Source organism: Schistocerca serialis, chromosome 9, assembly GCF_023864345.2.
Source record: "Schistocerca serialis cubense isolate TAMUIC-IGC-003099 chromosome 9, iqSchSeri2.2, whole genome shotgun sequence".
In the NCBI taxonomy this organism is placed as follows: domain Eukaryota; kingdom Metazoa; phylum Arthropoda; class Insecta; order Orthoptera; family Acrididae; genus Schistocerca; species Schistocerca serialis.
This window is the reverse complement of record NC_064646.1, coordinates 175,002,679-175,022,250: the sequence shown is the minus strand read 5'-3', so window position 1 is coordinate 175,022,250 and position 19,572 is coordinate 175,002,679. Positions and strand designations below refer to the sequence as shown.

General features: G+C 44.0%; 1 protein-coding gene across 1 annotated transcript in view; it reads left to right on the top strand.

The window, feature by feature from the left end:
• LOC126418899 (aminopeptidase N) overlaps positions 1-19,572 on the top strand; it is a 310,305-nt gene that overhangs the window by 125,764 nt on the left and 164,969 nt on the right. Inside the window, exon 5 of the mRNA XM_050085916.1 lies at positions 15,724-16,023. Coding sequence (XP_049941873.1) covers positions 15,724-16,023 — 300 coding nt within the window. The remainder of the gene's footprint in view (positions 1-15,723; positions 16,024-19,572) is intronic.

Genomic DNA, 19,572 nt, shown 5'->3' with positions numbered 1-19,572 from the left:
CGCGGTTCCTGGTGTGTCCGCTGTGCCATGCGTGTGATCATTGCTTGTACAGCCCTCTCGCAGTATCCGGAGCAAGTATGGTGGGTCTGACACACCGGTGTCAATGTGTTCTTTTTTCCATTTCCAGGAGTGTAATTAATGTCGGAATAGCATGAATAGGAATGATGCTACAAGTTGCCATGGCCAGGCTGGCAGCTGGCAGTGATCCCCTTCCAACGGACGGCGTGTGTTCGTCGACCAGCAGCTTCACAACACCAGGGTTCATCATCTTAAACAAGCATCCACACGAAAACTGCCGTGCGGCATCGACGTCTCACTGCAGGAAAACTGAGGCATTGGATACAGGCTACCGAATCACTGTTACGTGCCAATCACCAGACAAAGTGGCACAGACAACAGCCTTCTGTACAACCATCGCTCCATAGGCATGTTCAGTTTTGAGGCAGCGAGGGTTAACCACACTGTCTGATGCGCCTTGCCACGGTTCGCGCGGCTCCTCCCCGTCGGAGGTTCGAGTCCTCCCTCGGGCATGTCGTTCTGAGCGTAAGTTAGTTTAAGTTAGATTGTGTGTAAGCCTAGGGACCGATGACCTCAGCAATTTGGTCCCACAGGAACTTACCACAAATTTACAGTTTCAGTTTTGCGCTCCAGGTGACGTTCCAGCATAGCACAGCGACAACGAAACGGGATGGTGTGTAGGGAAGACAACAGCAGTCTGACCGTCAAAAAGGAGGAACAAGTAGAGCTGGGCAATGCAGGGGCTGCTATCATAAAAGAATATTATGAGAATCCACTGCAGGACCTGAGAGAAAGGGAGGCTTCGGGCGTTGATAGTATATAAGGAGAACTGTTTTAAAAGTTGGGTATTAAGCGAAGATAGCACTTCATTGACTTGTTATTAGATATTTAAAGCCTGGAGAGTTACCGGCAGACTTTGTTAAATGAATAGTGGTACCATTAACTAAAAAAAAAAACAGATGAAGGACCTGTGAGCAACACCAAACATTGAGCTTGGAGTGCCATGCATAGAAAACAGTCACGAAAATTGTTCTCAGAAGAATGCAAAAATAAGCGGAGAAACAATTATCTTAAGACCAGTACGGTTTTATAAAATGTGTGGGAATAAGAGAAGCTATGTTCGCACTCAGGAAAGTGATAGAGAAATACCTGAAGAAGGGCAAGAGTACACTCATAGCATTTGTAGATCTTGAGAAAGTAATTGACAGTGTCCACGGGAATATATTATTCAGTATCTTACGTCAATCAGGAATCAGCATTAGAGGGACAATAGGCCTACTGATATAAAACACTTACATACGTGAAATCGGATTACTTCACTGTGGTAATAAAGAAGAACCAGCTAGCATTCAAAAGGGGATACGGCTATTCTCTGTGAAAGTATAAAATAATTACATGACCTACTGAACGTAATAAACAATCTAATGAATACAGAATATGGATTAAGAGTACACCGAAGAAAGACGAAAGTAATGAGAAGTAGCAGAAATGAGAACAACGAGAAACTTAACATCGGGATTGATGGTCACGAAGTAGATGAAGTTAAGGAATTCATCTACCTAGGCAGTAAAATAACCAATGGTGGATGGAGTAAGGAGGACATCAAAAGCAGACTAGCAATGGCAAAAAGGGCATTCCTGGCCAATAGAATTGTATCAGTATCAAACATAGGCCTTAACTGGAGGAAGAAGTTTCTGAGAACGAAAGTCTGGGGTACAGCATTGAATGGTAGTGAGACGTGGACTGTGGAGAAACCAGAACAGAAGCGAATCCAAGCATTTGAGATGTGGCGTTACAGACGAATACTGAAAATTAGTAGGACTGATAAGGTAAGGAATGAGGAGGTTCTGCACAGAATAGATGAGGAAAGGGATATGTGGAAAACACTGATAAGTAGAAGGGACAGGACGATAAGACATCTGTTAAGACATAGGGGAATGACTTCCAAGGTACTAGAGGAAACTGTAGAGCGCAAAAACTGTAGAGGAAGACAGAGACTGAAATACACCCAGCAAATAATTGAGGACGTAGGTTGCAAGTGCTACTCTGAGATGAAGAGGTTGGCACAGGAGAGGAATTCGTGGCGGGCGGGCAGTTAGAAAACTAATGACAAAAAAAGAAAGAAACGGCAACGTTGCTCCCTATTCCCATACTTATTTAATCTGTACATAAAGGCTGAGAGAAGAAATAAACATAGCAGTAAAAATTCATGGCGATAATGTAGACATGCTGAGATTTGCCAATGATGTAGCAGTAATTGCAGAAAGTGAATGAGATCTGAAAAAAAAACCTGAACGCAACAAGAAAACAAAAGTTCGTGTGTCACTGGAAATATTGAAAGTAAGACATCGATAAAGATTAAAATGAAACAATTGAGGAAGTGAACGAATTTAATTACCTGGGAAGTAAAATCGCGAGTAATGGAAGAAGCTATATAGAATTCCACAGGCCAAGAAAGCTTTAATAAGAAGAAAAACATATTCGCTACAAAGAACACAAGCCTTGACGTGAGGAAACAAATGCTGAAGACCTGCATGTGGAGCATTGCAACATGCGGCAGCGTAGCTTGGACGATAAGTGTGAGAGAGGAGACGAGACACTCTTCATACGAAACATCTTGTCCAGAAGAATGATGAAAGTCAACTGGATAGAAATGATCAGGTACAAGTAAGTTCTCATTAGAGCAAGAGAGAAAAGATGCTTCATGAAACACCTAAAAAAGCAGAAGGGCTCACCTGATAGGCCGGATACTCCGTCAAGATGGTCAACTGAAAAGAATAATTGAGGGAGCAGTAAAGGCAGAAGTTACGGAGAAAGACCAAGACTGGAGTAATTAGTATAACAATTAATACCTACAGCTGCTGACTGGCGTTGATGTATATCAACGGGGACAGGTGAAAATTTTTGCCGGGACTCCTCGAACCCAGGATCTCCTGCTTACATGGCAGACGCTCTATCCATCTCTTTTTCTCATTTCGTTCGGTATTGTTCGTTGCGTTTGGTCTGGGCGGACGTCACAAGACATCCGTTCAAGTGGATCGTTGATTCCTTTACTGCGTTTTTTTAATTACAGAGGGCGTGCAGCCCTCTGACGGAACACGCTGAGCTACCGTGCCGGCAATCCATTTCAGCCACCGAGGGCACAGATGATAGTGCGACTGCAGGGACTATCTCGCGCACGCTCCCCGTGAGCCCCACATTCTCACTTTGTATGTCCACACACTACATTCGTAATGTCCCCACCCACCACACTCATTACTCGAAGGAGACATTCTTACCAAGTCCCGTAAGAGTACGGGTAATATGTGTGCATCCGCACATATATCTATATACGACTGGAGTTTGTTGGAATGGCTCTGAGCACTATGCGACTTAACTTCTAAGGTCATCAGTCGCCTAGAACTTAGAACTAATTAAACCTAACTAACCTAAGGACATCACACACATCCATGCCCGAGGCAGGATTCGAACCTGCTACCGTAGCGGTCGCTCGGTTCCAGACTGTAGCTCCCAGAACCGCACGGCCACTCCGGCCGGCCACTGGAGTCTGTTGTCAACCACCTTCCCAGCTTCGCGATTGGTGACAACAGGGGGAGAAAGGGTGACTACGTTGGGGGGGGGGGGGGGGTAGGGAGGGGCAGGAAGACCATCCCTGGAAATCAGTCGCCCTGAAGAAGATGATCCGAAGGTCGGCTTCAGTAGTTGTTCTTAGTTTCAAAATGAAGCGGCCTAATGCCTTGATAGGATTATATTCGTAAATCAAATTTTGCCTTTTTTGAAGGAAGCATCTTGACATTCACGGCGATGTTATAAGAATAGCATGTGAAGCGTAAACCAAGATGCCAAAATATGGGAAGAAGAGCTTTATTACGGTAACAGTATTCTTTATTCAACAGCTGATGTGGATTTTTGTTTAAGTTAGTGAAAATTTGTCGCCGGCCGGTGTGGCCGAGCGGTTCTAGGCGCTTCAGTCTGGAACTGAGCGACCGCTACGGTCGCAGGTTCGAATTCTGCCTCGGACATGGATGTGTGTGATGTCCTTAGGTTAGTTATGTTTAAGTAGTTCTAAGTTCTAGGGGACTGATGACCTCAGATGTTAAGTCCCATATTGCTAGCCCGCATCTCGTGGTCGTGGGGTAGCGTTCTCGCTTCCCACGCCCGGGTTCCCGGGTTCGATTCCCGGCGGGGTCAGGGATTTTCTCTGCCTCGTGATGGCTGGGTGTTGTGTGCTGTCCTTAGGTTAGTTAGGTTTAAGTAGTTCTAAGTTCTAGGGGACTTATGACCACAGCAGTTGAGTCCCATAGTGCTCAGAGCCATTTGAACCATTTTTGAACCCATATTGCTCAGAGCCATTTGAACCTTTTTTTTTTTTTTTTTTAAATTTGTCACACCTCATATGTATCCAACCGCCATCCTTTCGGAACTAAATGACAAGTAGTAAGATGTTGATTTATGCGTCCTACATTATGTCCTGTGACAGTCCCCCTATATCGCCGATTCATGTGCCTTTCTGTATCCTCTAAGTAATGAGGGCGACGTAGAAAACCCGTTTCTCAGCGACAGAATTAAGCTACGTGTGGGGTATAAACGTTTCATTAATTTTTCTGAAAACTGTTTTCGGAAAATAATAGAGTAGCACGAGTCGCTGGGGAACGAATACCAGCCCGTAGCAGCGTGCCTCGTGACGGTAGCATTTCAATCGGTCTGCGGGCTCAGAACGCCCGGGAGACCAATATTATTTAATGAATATTTTATTTTAGCTATTTATGATATTAGCTGCACCGTGTCAGCTTATTTTAATGAACTTATTATTAATATTGACTGAAGTATTTAAGCGTTATCTAGGGAATTACTAAGCGCAGTATTTGTAACAATTATTTAGAGAATATACGTTGAAATTGTGTTATTCAAGCATTACGTCGTTTTTCTTGGTATTTTGAGAAACTATGAGTACCTGAGTGAATTTTCAATGAATTACACGCAGCGCATGATTTTTATTGAAGTGATTGTATTATGTGAACTGCCGAGGAATTTCTTATGCTGTGAAAATGACAGAGATTATTTGGAATTTAAATTTATATGTAGGAAAGAGCTTCATTTAATACGCACTCGGATGTATATTTAGGGCCACAAATAGACTGTTTAGTCAATTCTACGTTGCGCATATTCGGGGGTTTTCTGTATTACGCTCCTTTTTGATGAACGTTTCACCTGAGCCAGAGTATTATTATTCTAGCACACAAGAACAGGATGCTGGAAGTGCTTGCAGTTGAATGAATTGTATCCAACTCACCCCGCCAAATAAGAGAAACTCCAGTCAGCATTTTATTACGAGTAAGTAAGAACCAAAGGCTGTTTTATTGATACCTACCTTACAGTTTTCTCTGAATTGGACATTAAAAGATCTGGTTCTCATCGAAGTTGATCGAAGACAGAACGGTCTTTTTAAATTTAACAGAACTGTTTTTTCCAATATCACTTCTGAAAAATCCGTGTGCCTGCAAAGCAGTAGCATTTATTAAACGTGCATGCTACTTAACGAATTGCTGTTTCTGTTGTTTCTGCTGTAAATACCATCCGGAATTCTGTTCTAGTATAACTAGTGATGCGAGTGATAGCGGGTAAGACGATTCTGTAATCTATACTGTAACAAATGGAGTACACATTTGAAGAAAGTGCGCTCAAATGATTGATTTATTAATTAAATTACTACAGCGAAAATGAGTATTTCTGAATAATTTTACACGAGCTATTCCATTTAATGATATTCTTTACAGCGAAAGCGCAAAAAAATTGCACGCTTGAATGGTCTGAACCAAAACCGCCAGACCCTGCACACCGTTCTTTCGGTCGATACACACTCGTATTTAACGTTACGGATATATTAGGTACGCAAAAACTTGACATCGATTTCCAGGGAGACTAGAAGCCTTCAAATGAAAAGCCACAGCCAGTTATTCAGGACAGGTCCCTGTGCAACGTACCTAAAACTCATCAAAAGCAGTGGTTAACAGGTCAGATGATTTCCTTTTCAGTTCTATCGTCTGGCACATAAAGCGCTTTCGTCCTGTTCCATTTGAAACAGCGTTAGTCGAGTGTTTTTCACTATGTGCGACATGTGCCAAAGTGTTTATATACTGCTTCATATATGAAAAGAGGAAATGTTAAACGTTGTAAGTGCAATTTTTTTACAAAACGTATTTTCAGTGCTGCTGTGTTCTTGGTACTCTGTTGCATATCCCTATACTAGTTCCATGTCCTAAATGTTTCAAAACTTGTTACTAGATGGGGTATGATCTCTGTGCCCAGCAGTGCTACCCTCTGGAGTTGTAAGTGTCAAGAGGCAAGGTCTTTGTTGCGCAAGGTTTAAATCATGTCGCTGAGTCAGTTGAACTTCTGAACCCACTCAATTCCAAAGCATACGATTGACTTCTTGGATTTTAAAGATGCCGCTGAAACATTGTTGTCGATGCGGGCCTGTAAGATCTCTAAGGTGCAGTCCAGTCAATTTGTCTCATATCCATCCTTATCAAATAGCTATTAAAATTTTAACTCTGAAACAGAAGAATGAAAAAATATCAATGCATTCAAAAAAGGGGAGATCATGCCTGATGCATCCCACGCCTCACTTCATCTGAAAGACCAGCCGTGTTTATCAGTTGCAAAACAGAATGACCTGTTGACAGTGTTACCATTTATAATGATTATCCTTCAACAACACAGGGGGCTCTACATTAAACTTTGCCAGTCTTGGATCACAATTTTTCTTTGTAATCAGTTTACTAGTTTCGGTCGCTAATGGCCATCTTCAGAGCTGTGTAAAAAGGTGTTGCATTACGTATATCACACAATAAAGAGATATTTTTTTCTTGAATTTAATTTTGTTATTCTCTTGTAGAATATTTAAAAGGCGTGAGAAACATATTTTGATAACTACAGTTCTACTAGTCAAAATGTTATTGCTGTATTTCCTTACTTGTATTATCACAAATAAAACGTAGTGCCTCGGTATTAATGGTACATAAAACAAAACCCTTCAGCGTCAATTTTATTTCAAATGACAGCACAACATCTTCTTAAAAATATTAGTTAAATAATTTGCTGTAAGGAAAGGTAGATGATGTTGATGTGTTCTTCGGACGAAGACTTTGGTACAGGTCATCAGGCTAGTCTACCCTGTGCAAGCATCTTCATGCCGACGTAACTATTGGAACCTGCATCCTATTCACACTTATTAACGTATTCAAGCCTACAATATTAACCCCTCGTAGTTCCCTCCACTACAATACTGGCGATCCCTCGATGTCTCAGGGTATGTACTAAGAATCAATCCCTTCTTTTACCAGTTTTATCATAAATTTCTATTCTGCTTAATTCGGTTAAATTCCTCGTCATTAGCCATTCATTCTAAGAATCTAATATTCAGCATACCTGTCAGAATCTTCTATTCTGGCCTCCTCTGAACTGTTCATTATCATTCTGTACAAGACTATATCATTTCCGATATTAAAAAATATCTCTGACAGAAACTCATTTTCTTCTTATTACCTGTCTGCATTTTATATCCTCCCTATTCGACAATCGTCAGTTATTTTTCTGTCCAAATAACAAAACTTATTTATTACCTTTAATGTCTCACTTATAGAGTTTTAATAGTACCATTGGGTACCACATACTGTTATAAGTAAACGTAGACTATGGTAGATTTCCTAGCAGCCTTCTTCAGTTATGATCATAGCTGCATTACTTGTATGTTACGTGTGTTGCATACCCGTTGGGGTTACCTCATTTTGAACGCTTTGTTTCTCTATGTGATCGGTGTCTTACTCGATTCCGCTAACAACCAGGAGCAGCTAACCGTCTAGAAACAGAGCGAGGACATGTAAAAGACCTCATAACCTATGGGACATTTTTGTTCTCCATAGTTACCCTCCTGTCTGTTACTTAAAAGTAAACAACATTTATAACGAAACTGAAACTGTCAATGTTTAATTCAGGTCTTATTAGAAAAGTGTTGATTTTTTTAATGTGAAACGGAGAAATGTTATAGCAAAAATTTAAGAAAGGGCAGATTTATCATAAAGCGACAGAAAACGCAATTTCCTCAAAAAAGTGCGAAATTAAACGAAAAAGCGCGGATCCAAAACATATCAAACATCGCTTTAATAGTTTGTAGAACTCATATAAAAGTGTTTCTTTTATCAATAATAGCAGGAAACTCTAGCCTTTGATCATGATGAAGAACGTTCTATTGAGTACAAAACAGCGAAAACAGTTATATAGTTATGTAGTTCATGCATATAAACTGTGCTTGCTTCAATGGTGATTGCCTTGGTTACATAAGAGCGCGGAAGTTACGGGATCAACCAATTTTTATTACTCATAAAATGCAATTTGTAGTTCGTAAGGATATAAAACACAGAATGGATTAACACTGAACGTTGAGCAGTTCTAATTCCGTAAAAAACAAATAACAAACAAAAAACAGAGAAGTTGTCTGCTCTCATTTTCTCTCATACATTCATTCATGGTTCTTTCCCTACGAATGCTACCAATACTACCGCTAATCCTATTATTTACTTAGTCATTTATGTACAGTACCAGAAATACCGAACCGTAGTTTTGGTAGAGCGTAACTCTACTCACTTCCTAGTCTATCTCCTTCAGCATCGTCTGAATAAATAAATGATTTAGTTTCGAAAAGGGCAAATATAAATACTTTTCCATGCCAGAAAACAAAGTAGTGGCAGAAAGAGATGTTTGTATCGAGAATGAAACATTTACTGTGCATCAGAGCGTAAGCAGTTATGACACTTCCTAGCATATCAAAACTGTGTGCCAGATTTGAATTTGCATCTAGGCCCTTGGCTTTCACGGACAGAACTGAAGGGAAGCTTTCGTCTATGCGATGAGACATTACTAGATAGCTCAGCCGGTTAGAGACTCGCCCGTACACGCAGTTTTAATCTGCTAGGAAGTTTCAGGGTTTTTTACTTCGGTACCGGCGCAGAAGTACAGCGAAGATTTCCTGGAAGTAAAGAAACATGTATCATCCTCTCTGCTACCCATTGGCACTGAGTCTCGTAAAAGAACGCTGCAGGCTTGGTTTCACTCGATCAGTGCTTTAAGTCCTCTAGAGCAGCATTTAGATCTCCGTGAAAGCCTTCACTTTGTTCAGGTTATGTCGAAAATGGAAGGGAGGGCAAGCGCTTCTCAAGTATTTCACAAGGGAGAAAGTTATGAAGCGGCTGTTGTAAGCCGCGGTACGCTGCCGTTCGGCGTAGCACGGCGCCACGCTACGCAAGAACGCAAGCTGCGAGAGCGTGCAGTGTTTGGGAGCCAGGGGACAATGGACGGCGCGTGATTAGCTTTCAGGCTGTCTACGCACAATGGAGCCTCATGTATTAACCGCCTCTGGGCGGCCGCGGAGCGCTCGTTCGCTTGGGCTACCAAGAAAACCGAGTGATCCAGCCTTAAGCTCGCTCTCTCAACAACCTACAGCTTTGTTATAGGGGACAGAATTCTATCTTGGAACAGTTTACAGACTGTAGTCTCTAGCAAGCTCTGTAATGTTTAACACAAGTTTTTATTACAATTAGAATGGTAGTGTTCACTTTGTGCGTGCCGCAGTATTTTTGTGAAAAAATTACTCCGGAAAAGTTAGGTTTTTCCAGATGTGAAAACGTCTATTAATGCTGGAGTTTTGAGCTCAGTTCCCGTGCTCGCAAAAAATAATAATGAATTAAGGATGGGTCCTCCTTTTTTCAATTACACACATTATTGATTTGTTTTATCATCCAAACATGTTTCACTACTGTTGTGGCATCCTCAGTGCTTTTTTTATTTCACTTTCCTGACATATATATATGCAGATTATTTTTAGGTTTGGGAATATGACACATCAGATTTTGTTATTATTTAAATTATACATGCACTTTGTGTGTGTCCTGTGGCTGGCAACCAAAATCAGCCACAGGTCTAAATTAGTACACGACGTCATCTGCAAACATGAGGAACGTTAGAAAATCGTCGCCACTGAATTTTTGTTTATAATCCAACCTTTTAAAAATAAATATTCTGATAAAATTCTCAACGTATGCCCGTTTTTGGCCATACCATTGTAGTATTTGGCTTCTCCTGAGCTGACACAAGTTTTTTTATGTACCACGCGTGTTTTTGTGTAGTTGTGCTGAAACTGTGGACATAGGTAAAAGTTACTTGAAGCTTAGGTGTGGCGAACTATTTCATGTAGTTTGTTATTCATGGATTATGTTTCGTATTTTGGCAATGTTTACTCACGTTTTCTCCTGTTCTTTTGGAAGTACAGCGTCTTGCTATGTCGCTGAGATTGGACAAATGTTTTTGACGTTTCAATGCACAAATTTACGGCTCTAACGCGCTTCCGACTGTCGCTTGTTTACTGTTTTGTTTTGGCTTGAAGGCCTCGAACTTTGAAAATGTTCTGCTTGTGTGTGTTTATTTTGTGTTGTTCGATATATGGTTAAGATTGTTTCAAAAATGTTCAAATGTGTGTGAAATCTTATGGGACTTAACTGCTAAGGTCATCAGTCCCTAAGCTTACACACTACTTAACCTAAATTATACTAAGGACAAACACACACACCCATGCCCGAGGGAGGACTCGAACCTCCACCGGGATCAGCCGCACAGTCCATGACTGCAGCGCCCTTAGACCGCTCGGCTAACCCCTCGCGGCTAAGACTGTTTAATAGTGTTTTGTTACATAGTACTGTTTGGACATTGATAACTTTTTTCCCCTGTGTGGTAACCTTTTGGATGTTATTTTCTTCGATTGTTAAAAACTTTTACTGATGATTATTGTGTGTTAGGATTTGGAGATCTGTTTCTATGCCACTGAGGTGGTGGTTGTTTCTGATGAGGCCGTCTGTAAATGTGGAATGTGTGCTGTCACTTTTCAGTGCTCTCAGATCTACTGAGTATCTTATCCTGAAATTTCTATACGTCTGTCCGATGTTAACTGAATCTCAGTCTTCGCAGGATAGGGAGTACGAGTATATACCCGGGTTGTTGAATTTATGTTTGGTTGTGTTTGGTATTTTTAATCTTTTCTGCAGAATATTTTTTGGCTTATATGCCGCATTTATACCTTTTGTCCTCATGACATGAAAATGAAGTCCCATGCTTCTTGACAGAGCGCAGGGGAATGATGCGGGAGACCCGCACCGCCGTACTAGGCAAGGTCTTGCCGTTGCCTTCCTTCGACCGTAATGGGAATAATTGATGATAATGGAGATGACACAACAACACCCAGTCTTCTCGGGGCAGGTGAAAAATCCTTGACCCCGCCGGGAATCGAACCTGGGACCCCGTGCTCGGGAAGCGAGAACGCTACCGCGAGACCACGAGCTGCGGACGACGTTACTTATGCTGTGTGTTATTTTCTTGTCAAATATCAGTGTGTGCCAATTCTTTCTTGTTGTTTGTCACCAATTCTTTCTTGTTGTTTGTCACTTTATTATCTCCTGTGCCTTGTGTGTTCCCTGTTGTGTAATTGTTACTGGCGTGTTGTGTTGAGGTATTTTAGCTTGTATTCTGAGTCAGTTGTGTTTCTGTTTTATGGTTTAGTTTGTCAACATTGTTTATTTTGTAACCATTTTCTGTGGCAATCTGTCTGATTACGTTTAGTTCTTCCGATTCTTCTTTTTTTATCAGTTTAAAGAGTGAAACATACTTTTGTGTTTCCAATATTGAGTGATAAAACAATAATTTATGTACTTGCAAAACGGGGGACCCATCCTTCATTCTTCATAATCTATTGAAATTTAACAATCGAGAAAATCTTTTGATACGGTATTTAATAGTTCATGCGTAACATTATTATTCTGCTACACACAAATAATTAGTAAATGAAGTAAGATTAAATAGTATCATCAAAAACCAGATAAAAATTAAAATTTTTTTTGTAAAATGGTTCAAATGACTCTGAGCACTATGCGACGTAACTTCTGAGGTCATCAGTCGCCTAGAACTTAGAACTAAGTAAATCTAACTAACCTAAGGACATCACACACATCCATGCCCGAGGCAGGATTCGAACCTGCGACCGTAGCGGTCGCTCGGTTCCAGACTGTAGCGCCTAGAACCGCACGGCCACTCCGGTCGGCAATTTTTTGTAGTGAAAGCTGCTGGTAACAGCACAAATATGCATTTTCAAGACAGGAAAAATTATAGAAAACAGTTCAGTTGCAAATATTACGTGTCCGATGGTAGTAGACCTTCTGTTTCAAAGAACTAGGTGATACTGACGAAATAGGGCTTAACTGTCCACAAGTTATGGAAATGATTTTTAAAATGTAAATAATTTTATTCACCATAAAACTTTGTAACTGGAGAATTAACAATATCATCAATATAGCTCTAATATACAGTGATGTGACAAAAGCCATGGGGCAGCGATATGCTCATATACAGGTGGCTGTAGTATCACGTACACAAGGCACACACGGAGCTGTCATTTTGCACAGAGGTGATTCACATGAAAAGATTGCCTTTGTGATTGTGACCGCACGACGATAATCAATAGACTTCGAACGCGAAATAGTAGTTGGAGATTGACGCATGGGACATTCCATTTCGGAAATCGACCATTAGGGAATTCAGTATTCTGAGATCCACAGTGTCAAAAGTGTGCCGAGAACACCAAATTTCAGGCGTTATCTCTCACTGTGGACAACGCAGTGGTCGACGGCCTTCACTTAACGACAGAGAACAGCTGGATTTGCGTAGAGTTGTAAGTGCTAACACACAAGCAACGCTGCGTGAAGTAACCACAGAAATCAATGTGGTGCGTACGACGAAAGTATCCGTTGGAACAGTGCGGCGAAATTTGGAGTTAACGGCTATGGCAGCAGATGACTGACCGAATGCCTGTACTAACAGCAGGACGTCGCTTTCAGCGTCTCTCGCGGGTTCGTGATTACTTCGGTAGGACACTAGACGACTGGAAAACCGTGGCCTGGTCAGTTGAGTCCAGATTTCAGTTGATACGAGCTAAGACAGTGTTTGAAAGAGGCGCGAACCCCACGAAGCCATTGAATCAGTTATGTCAACAAGGTACTGTGAAAGCTCTTGGTGGCTCCATAACAGTGTGGGCTGTGTTTACATGGAATGGACTGGGCTCCTCTGCTCCAACTGAACCGACCATTGACTGAAATGAATATGTTCGGCTACTTCGTAACCAATTGCAGCCATTCACGGATTTCATGTTCCCAAACAACGATGCTATGTCACCGGGCCAGAGTTGTTCGCGATTGGTTTGAAGAATATTCTGGTCAATTCGCGCGAATGATTTTTCACCCAGATCGCCCGACATGAATCCAATCGAGCTTTTATGAGACATAATCGAGAGGCCACTTCGTGTAAAACATCCTGCACCGGCAACACTTTTGCAGTTTTGAGACGCCTATAGAGGCAGCATGGCTCAGCATTTCTGCAGGTCACTTCCAAAGACTCGTTGAGGTCCTACACGATATTACACTACTGGCCAATAAAATTGCTACATCAAGAAGAAATGCAGATGATAAACCGGTATTCACTGGACAAATATATCATACTAGAACTGACGTGTGATTACATTTTCACGTAATTTGGATGCATAGATCCTGAGAAATCAGTACCCAGAACAACCACCTCTGGCCGTGATAACGGCCTTGATACGCCTGGGCATTGAGTCAAACAGAGCTTGGATGGCGTGTACAGGTACAGCTGCCCATGCAGCTTCAACACGATACCACAGTTCATCAATAGTAGTGACTGGCGTATTGTGACGAGCCAGTTGCTCGGCCACGATTGACCAGACGTTTTCAGTTGGTGAGATATCTGGAGAATGTGGTCGCCACGGCAACAGTCGAACATTTTCTGTATCCAGAAAGGCCCGTACAGGACCTGCAACATGCGGTCGTGCATTATCCTGCTGAAATGTAGGGTTTCGCAGGGATCGAATGAAGGGTAGAGCCACGGGTCGTAACACATCGGAAATGTAACGTCCAACTGTTCAAAGTGCCGTCAATGCGAACAAGAGGTGACCGAGACGTGTAACCAATGGCACCCCATACCATCACGCCGAGTGATACGCCAGTATGGCGATGACGAATACCCGCTTCCAATGTGCGTTCACCGCGATGTCGCCAAACACGGATGCCACCATCATGATGCTGTAAACAGAACCTGGATTCATCCGAAAAAATGACTTTTTGCCATTCGTGCACCCAGGTTCGTCGTTGAGTACACCATCGCAGGTGCTCCTGTCTGTGATGGAGCGTCAAGGGTAACCGCAGCCATGGTCTCGAAGCTGATAGTCCATGCTGCTGCGAACGTCGTCGAACTGTTCGTGCAGATGGTTGTTGTCTTGCAAACGTCCCCATCTGTTGACTCAGGGATCGAGACGTGGCTGCACGATCAGTTACAGCCATGCGGATAAGATGCCTGTCATCTCGACTGCTAGTGATACGAGGCCGTTGGGATCCAGCACGGCGTTCCGTTTTACCCTCCTGAACCCACCGATTCCATATTCTGCTAACAGTCATTGGATCTCGACCAACGCGAGCAGCAATGTCGCGATACGATAAACGGCAATCGTGATAGGCTACAATCCGACCTTTATCAAAGTCGGAACCGTGATGGTACGTATTTCTCCTCCTTACACGAGGCATCACAACGTTTCACAGGCAACGCCGGTCAACTGCTGTTTGTGTATGAGAAATCGGTTGGAAACTTTCCTCATCTCAGCACTTTGTAGGTGTCGCCATCGGCGCCAACCTTGTGTGAATGCTCTGAAAAGCTAATCATTTGCATATCACAGCATCTTCTTCGGGTCGGTTAAATTTCGCGTCTCGCGTCTGTAACAGGTCATCTTCGTGGTGTAGCAGTTTTAATGGCTAGTAGTGTAGAAGATACCCCATGACTTTTGCCAGAAAAAATGTTCAAATGTGTGTGATTCTTAAGGCACCAAACTGCTAAGGTCATCGGTACCTAGACTTACACAGTACTTATCTAACTTACGCTAAGGACAACACACACACACACCCATGCCCGAGAGCCATGCACAGTAATATGCTGTTAATCATTACTGTTACTGGAGTATGTGAACATGGTAGCGTTTGATTAAGATGTTAGTGGTGCAACACATTTCACTAGTATCAGTGCAGTAAGCAAAGCAAAACTTTGCCATCCGACTGTAATGGGCCAATCTGGACTGACCGATGGCCGTGTCTCTGGCAATGGCGTCACTGGATGTACTACGGATGGGTGTGGGGTCAATACACCGCTTTTCGAATGTTGTCGGCATTCTTGACCTTGGAGCCGCTACTTGTCACTCAAAAAAGGTCCTCAGTCGGAAACAAGAATCTGAGTACACCCCGTTCCAGACCTCCCACCAAGCAAAAATCTCTGGTGGTACGGAGAATCGAACCCGGCTCCTCTGCATACCAGCCAAGCATGTGGACCACTGAGCTGCGGAGCGCACAGTGCAATAAGGGTTGTTTCATTGACTGGACAGTTATCAACTATCCTTTGTTTTTTATCCCTCCAGAAATTTGATTGTGATCATGAGGCAATAACCGCCCCCAGATCGGGAAGCACTGGTCTAGAGCCGCTTTCCTCCACAGCAGCGGTAAGGAGTCTTCGGCCTCCACTGGCGCTGACGGCAGAACTTGTCGGTTGCAGGGCGGAGCTGGCGGGCCACGAGTGGGACCGGTTCGAGACGTCGGTGCCGATGTCGACGTACCTGGTGGCGTTCGTGGTGTCGGAGCTGGGCCGCGAGGCCGACGCGCAGTCGCGGTTCGCGGTGTGGGCGCGGCCCGACGCCCTGCGCCAGGCGCGCTACAGCCTGCAGCTGGGGCCCAAGCTGCTCAGCTTCTACGAGTCCTACTTCGACATCTCCTACCCGCTGCCCAAGGTCGATATGGTCGCGCTGCCAGACTTCGCCGCCGGCGCCATGGAGAACTGGGGGCTCATCACCTACAGGTAATATCTACATACACAGCAGTACACCGCAAGCCACATGGCGATGTGTGGCTGGGGGGTTCTTGTCACAATACTAACTCATCCCCTCGTTCCCTGATCCACTAGCGAATGGCGAGTGGGAATTATGATTGTCGCTAGGCCTCTGTATTAGCTCAAAATTATCGCATTTTCTCGTCGTGGTCATCTCGCGAGATGCATGTAGCAGGAAGTAATATGTTGTCCGACTCTTCCGGAAAGTACTCTGTCGAAATTTCGAAAGTAAACCTCTCCGTGATGCACAGCGCTTCTCTTGCAGAGCCATCCACTGAGTTATGGGGCATTCCGCTGCAGTAATAATAGTGTTTATAAGGTTTTATGCCTGGTCGTCAGTACAGGGGAAATGGTGTTTATCGGAAGTGGGCAGTGAGGAGTACAGCTGCTAGTCAGTTTTGGAAATCTGCCCGTTGGTTGGACGCACAGATGGGATAGGCGTTAGCAAACGAATGACACATGGGAAATGGGCCTGAAGTGTGTGTCTGAGAGAACGGGCCACTCAAGACTATCAGCAAGCTGAGCAGTACAGATCGAAAAGTCCAAGTGGGAGAAGGAGTGCTTGGAATGTTCAAACAGACGAGATTGAGCTGGCTGAAGATATCGACTAGGGGAGAACCTCTCGGACAGGGGAGTGGAAATCCCAAAGGGGATGGTGGGTATTGAAGTCACCGAGCAGCAAAAAAGGTGGAGGAAGTTGAGCAATAAGCTGCAAAATGTCCGCCTTGGTGACAGCAGAAGACGAGGGTGAGTAGACGTTGCAAAGACGGAAGGTGAAACTGGGAAGGGAAAAATGTACAGCAAAAGCTTGAAGCTGGGTGTTCAAGAAAGTGGTGTGACTACAGACGTCGTCTCGAATGAGAAACATGACTGCCCCTGAGCCGGAGTCTCCGCCTGAGGAAGGAGGTCAAAACAGACGGAGGTGTGGGAGGTGAAAGCGATAGTGAGGATGTAATTTTGTTTCCTGGAGGCATCGAACAATGGGACAGCATTATCGCATGAAGTTCTGTAATTCAACCCTGTTGGATCAGATACCGCGAATATTCCGTCGGAGAATAACCAAATCCGATGTTATACAGGAGAGGGATCAAATAAGGTGGCAGTCATGTCGTGCTCCTTCCTGCAGTGGGCTCTTCTCATGGGGGGCTCACAGACCTTTGGTGATTCTCCACACTTCAGGTCACACCTTCTTGATTCGAGACACAGGGACCAATCTCCATAGAGGAAGGTACCGGCTCAGGCAATCACCCCTCCCTGGGTATCAAAATATGTGGCGTAACTGACAGAATCCTTAGATCGACGTGGAAGTTTAAATTTTTTACACCTCCAGGAGGCCATACACTTTAGTGTGTGACATAAATTTGAATTAGGTACGCCACACTGTTCCAGTGGAAAAGAGGTCTTAAAAGGCAGGCAGACAGATAGACAGCCAAGTGACTATAGACCTTAACATGTGACATAAAGATGAACTTGATATGCCAAACTGTTCCAGAGAGAAGATTACCACTACATTTTTGGCATTATGCGTTGAAAGGCTAGCAAAAGGCTGGCAGGACGAAATGTAGCTGCAACTAGCTGAGCAAGGTCTAATGCGTAATATTTGACACCGTCCTGCATTGCCAATTACTGAAAAAAATTACTATTTTACCGAGTATCGGACCAGATTTGAGACTGGATTCAAGACCTCCATGCCCTAGAGCTCAACAATCATTCTTAACGGAACAAAACAGACAGATGGTGTTTGTAGTGTTGTCGGATGTCTAGTCGGGTACAGTCGTTTCTGTAGCACGATATGTACGAGCCCTACTTGTCGACCTGGGGCTGGTAATTACGCGTTCTGTCACCTTTGCGCTTCAAACGCGTGGGGCGGCCTTCAGGAACGCACAGGGTGGAAGAAGGAGAAAAGGAAAAAGAGAGGCCTCAAGTTCCAAAGCAGAGGAAGGGCAAGAAAAGGAAGAACAGGGAAAGAAAGATGAGTGGACAGGAAGAATCCATTCACAGTTTTACCAAGAACTTCGGTTTCCCAGAGAAGACGCACAACTCGGTCCCCAAGGAACAGGAGAAGAATAGCAGGAGGATAGGCACGCAGCACGGAAATGGAAGCAGCGCTGCAAAGACTGGGGCGCCGTGGAAGCCAAGCACGAAATCACCAAAGAATGGTGAGCCTGCTGGGAGGGCTGCACTGTAAAGAAAGATAGATGGTGATCTGTAGTTCAAATGGCTCTGAGCACTATGGGACTTACCAGCTGTGGTCATCAGTCCCCTAGAACTTAGAACTACTTAAACCTAACTAACCTAAGGACATCACACACATCCATGCCCGAGGCAGGATTCGAACCTGCGACCGTAGCAGCCGCACGGTTCCGGACTGCGCGCCTAGAACCGCGAGACGGTGATCTGTAGTATCACTGCCGAAAGAGCGCAGTGCTCGTGCACGCACAAGTGTTTCGGAGCACACCGTTCATCGTAAGTTGTTGAACATGGAGCTGCACAGCAAATCACCCTACCCATTTACACGACATCGTCAATTACGATTGCAGTGGGCACGGGACTATCGGGATTCGGCCGTCAATAAAGGATAACGTGTCAGTTCTTTGGATGAATCACATTTTTGCTACACTAGGTCGATGGCTGTCTTCACAAACGCCGTCACCGAGGTGAACGGCGGCTCGAAACATGCAGAGCGCCACGGACGCAGGCTGGTGGGAGCAATATTATGCTTTGGGAGACATTCTCCTGCGCTTAAATGTTCAAATGTGTGTGAAATCTTATGGGACTTAACTGCTAAGGTCATCAGTCCCTAACCTTACACACTACTGCACCTTAATTATCCTAAGGACAAACACACACACCCATGCCCGAGGGAGGATTCGAACCTCCGCCGGGACCAGCCGCACAGTCCATGACTGCAGCGCCTGAGACCGCTCGGCTAATCCCGCGTCCTGCGCTTACATGGGATCTGTGATAGTAATCGAAGACATGTTGACACTTATGAAAAACTGCATCCCTTTATGCTTGATGTTTTTCCCGACGGCGATGTCATCTTTCTGCAGTATAATTGCCCACGTTTCGGAGCCAGACCCGTGCTACAGTGGTGTGAGGAGCATTACACTGAACTCACGTTGATGTCACTGTGGCCAAATTCGCCTGATGTCAGTACTATGAACCCATATGGGTCGCTATCGGGCTCCATCACCGCGTACACAAATCAGTGGCCCATTATCTACGCTAATTACATAACCGGTGCGTAGACATGTAATGCCACATACCTCCACAAACTTACCAACAAATTGTCGGATCCCTCATACACGGAATCACTGATGTAATTCGTTCCAAAGACGGACAGACAAGCTGTTACGTAGGTACTCATAATGGTTTGGCTGACCAGCGTTCAGTGGAAACTGTGGTGGCTGTATCAGACTTCCTTGAGGAACTCCGCAAATTATAGTTACATCCGATGTTTGATGTTAGGCTTTCCCGGTGAATCAAGTTTTCGTACTCTTGTCGGGCAAGCCGCCG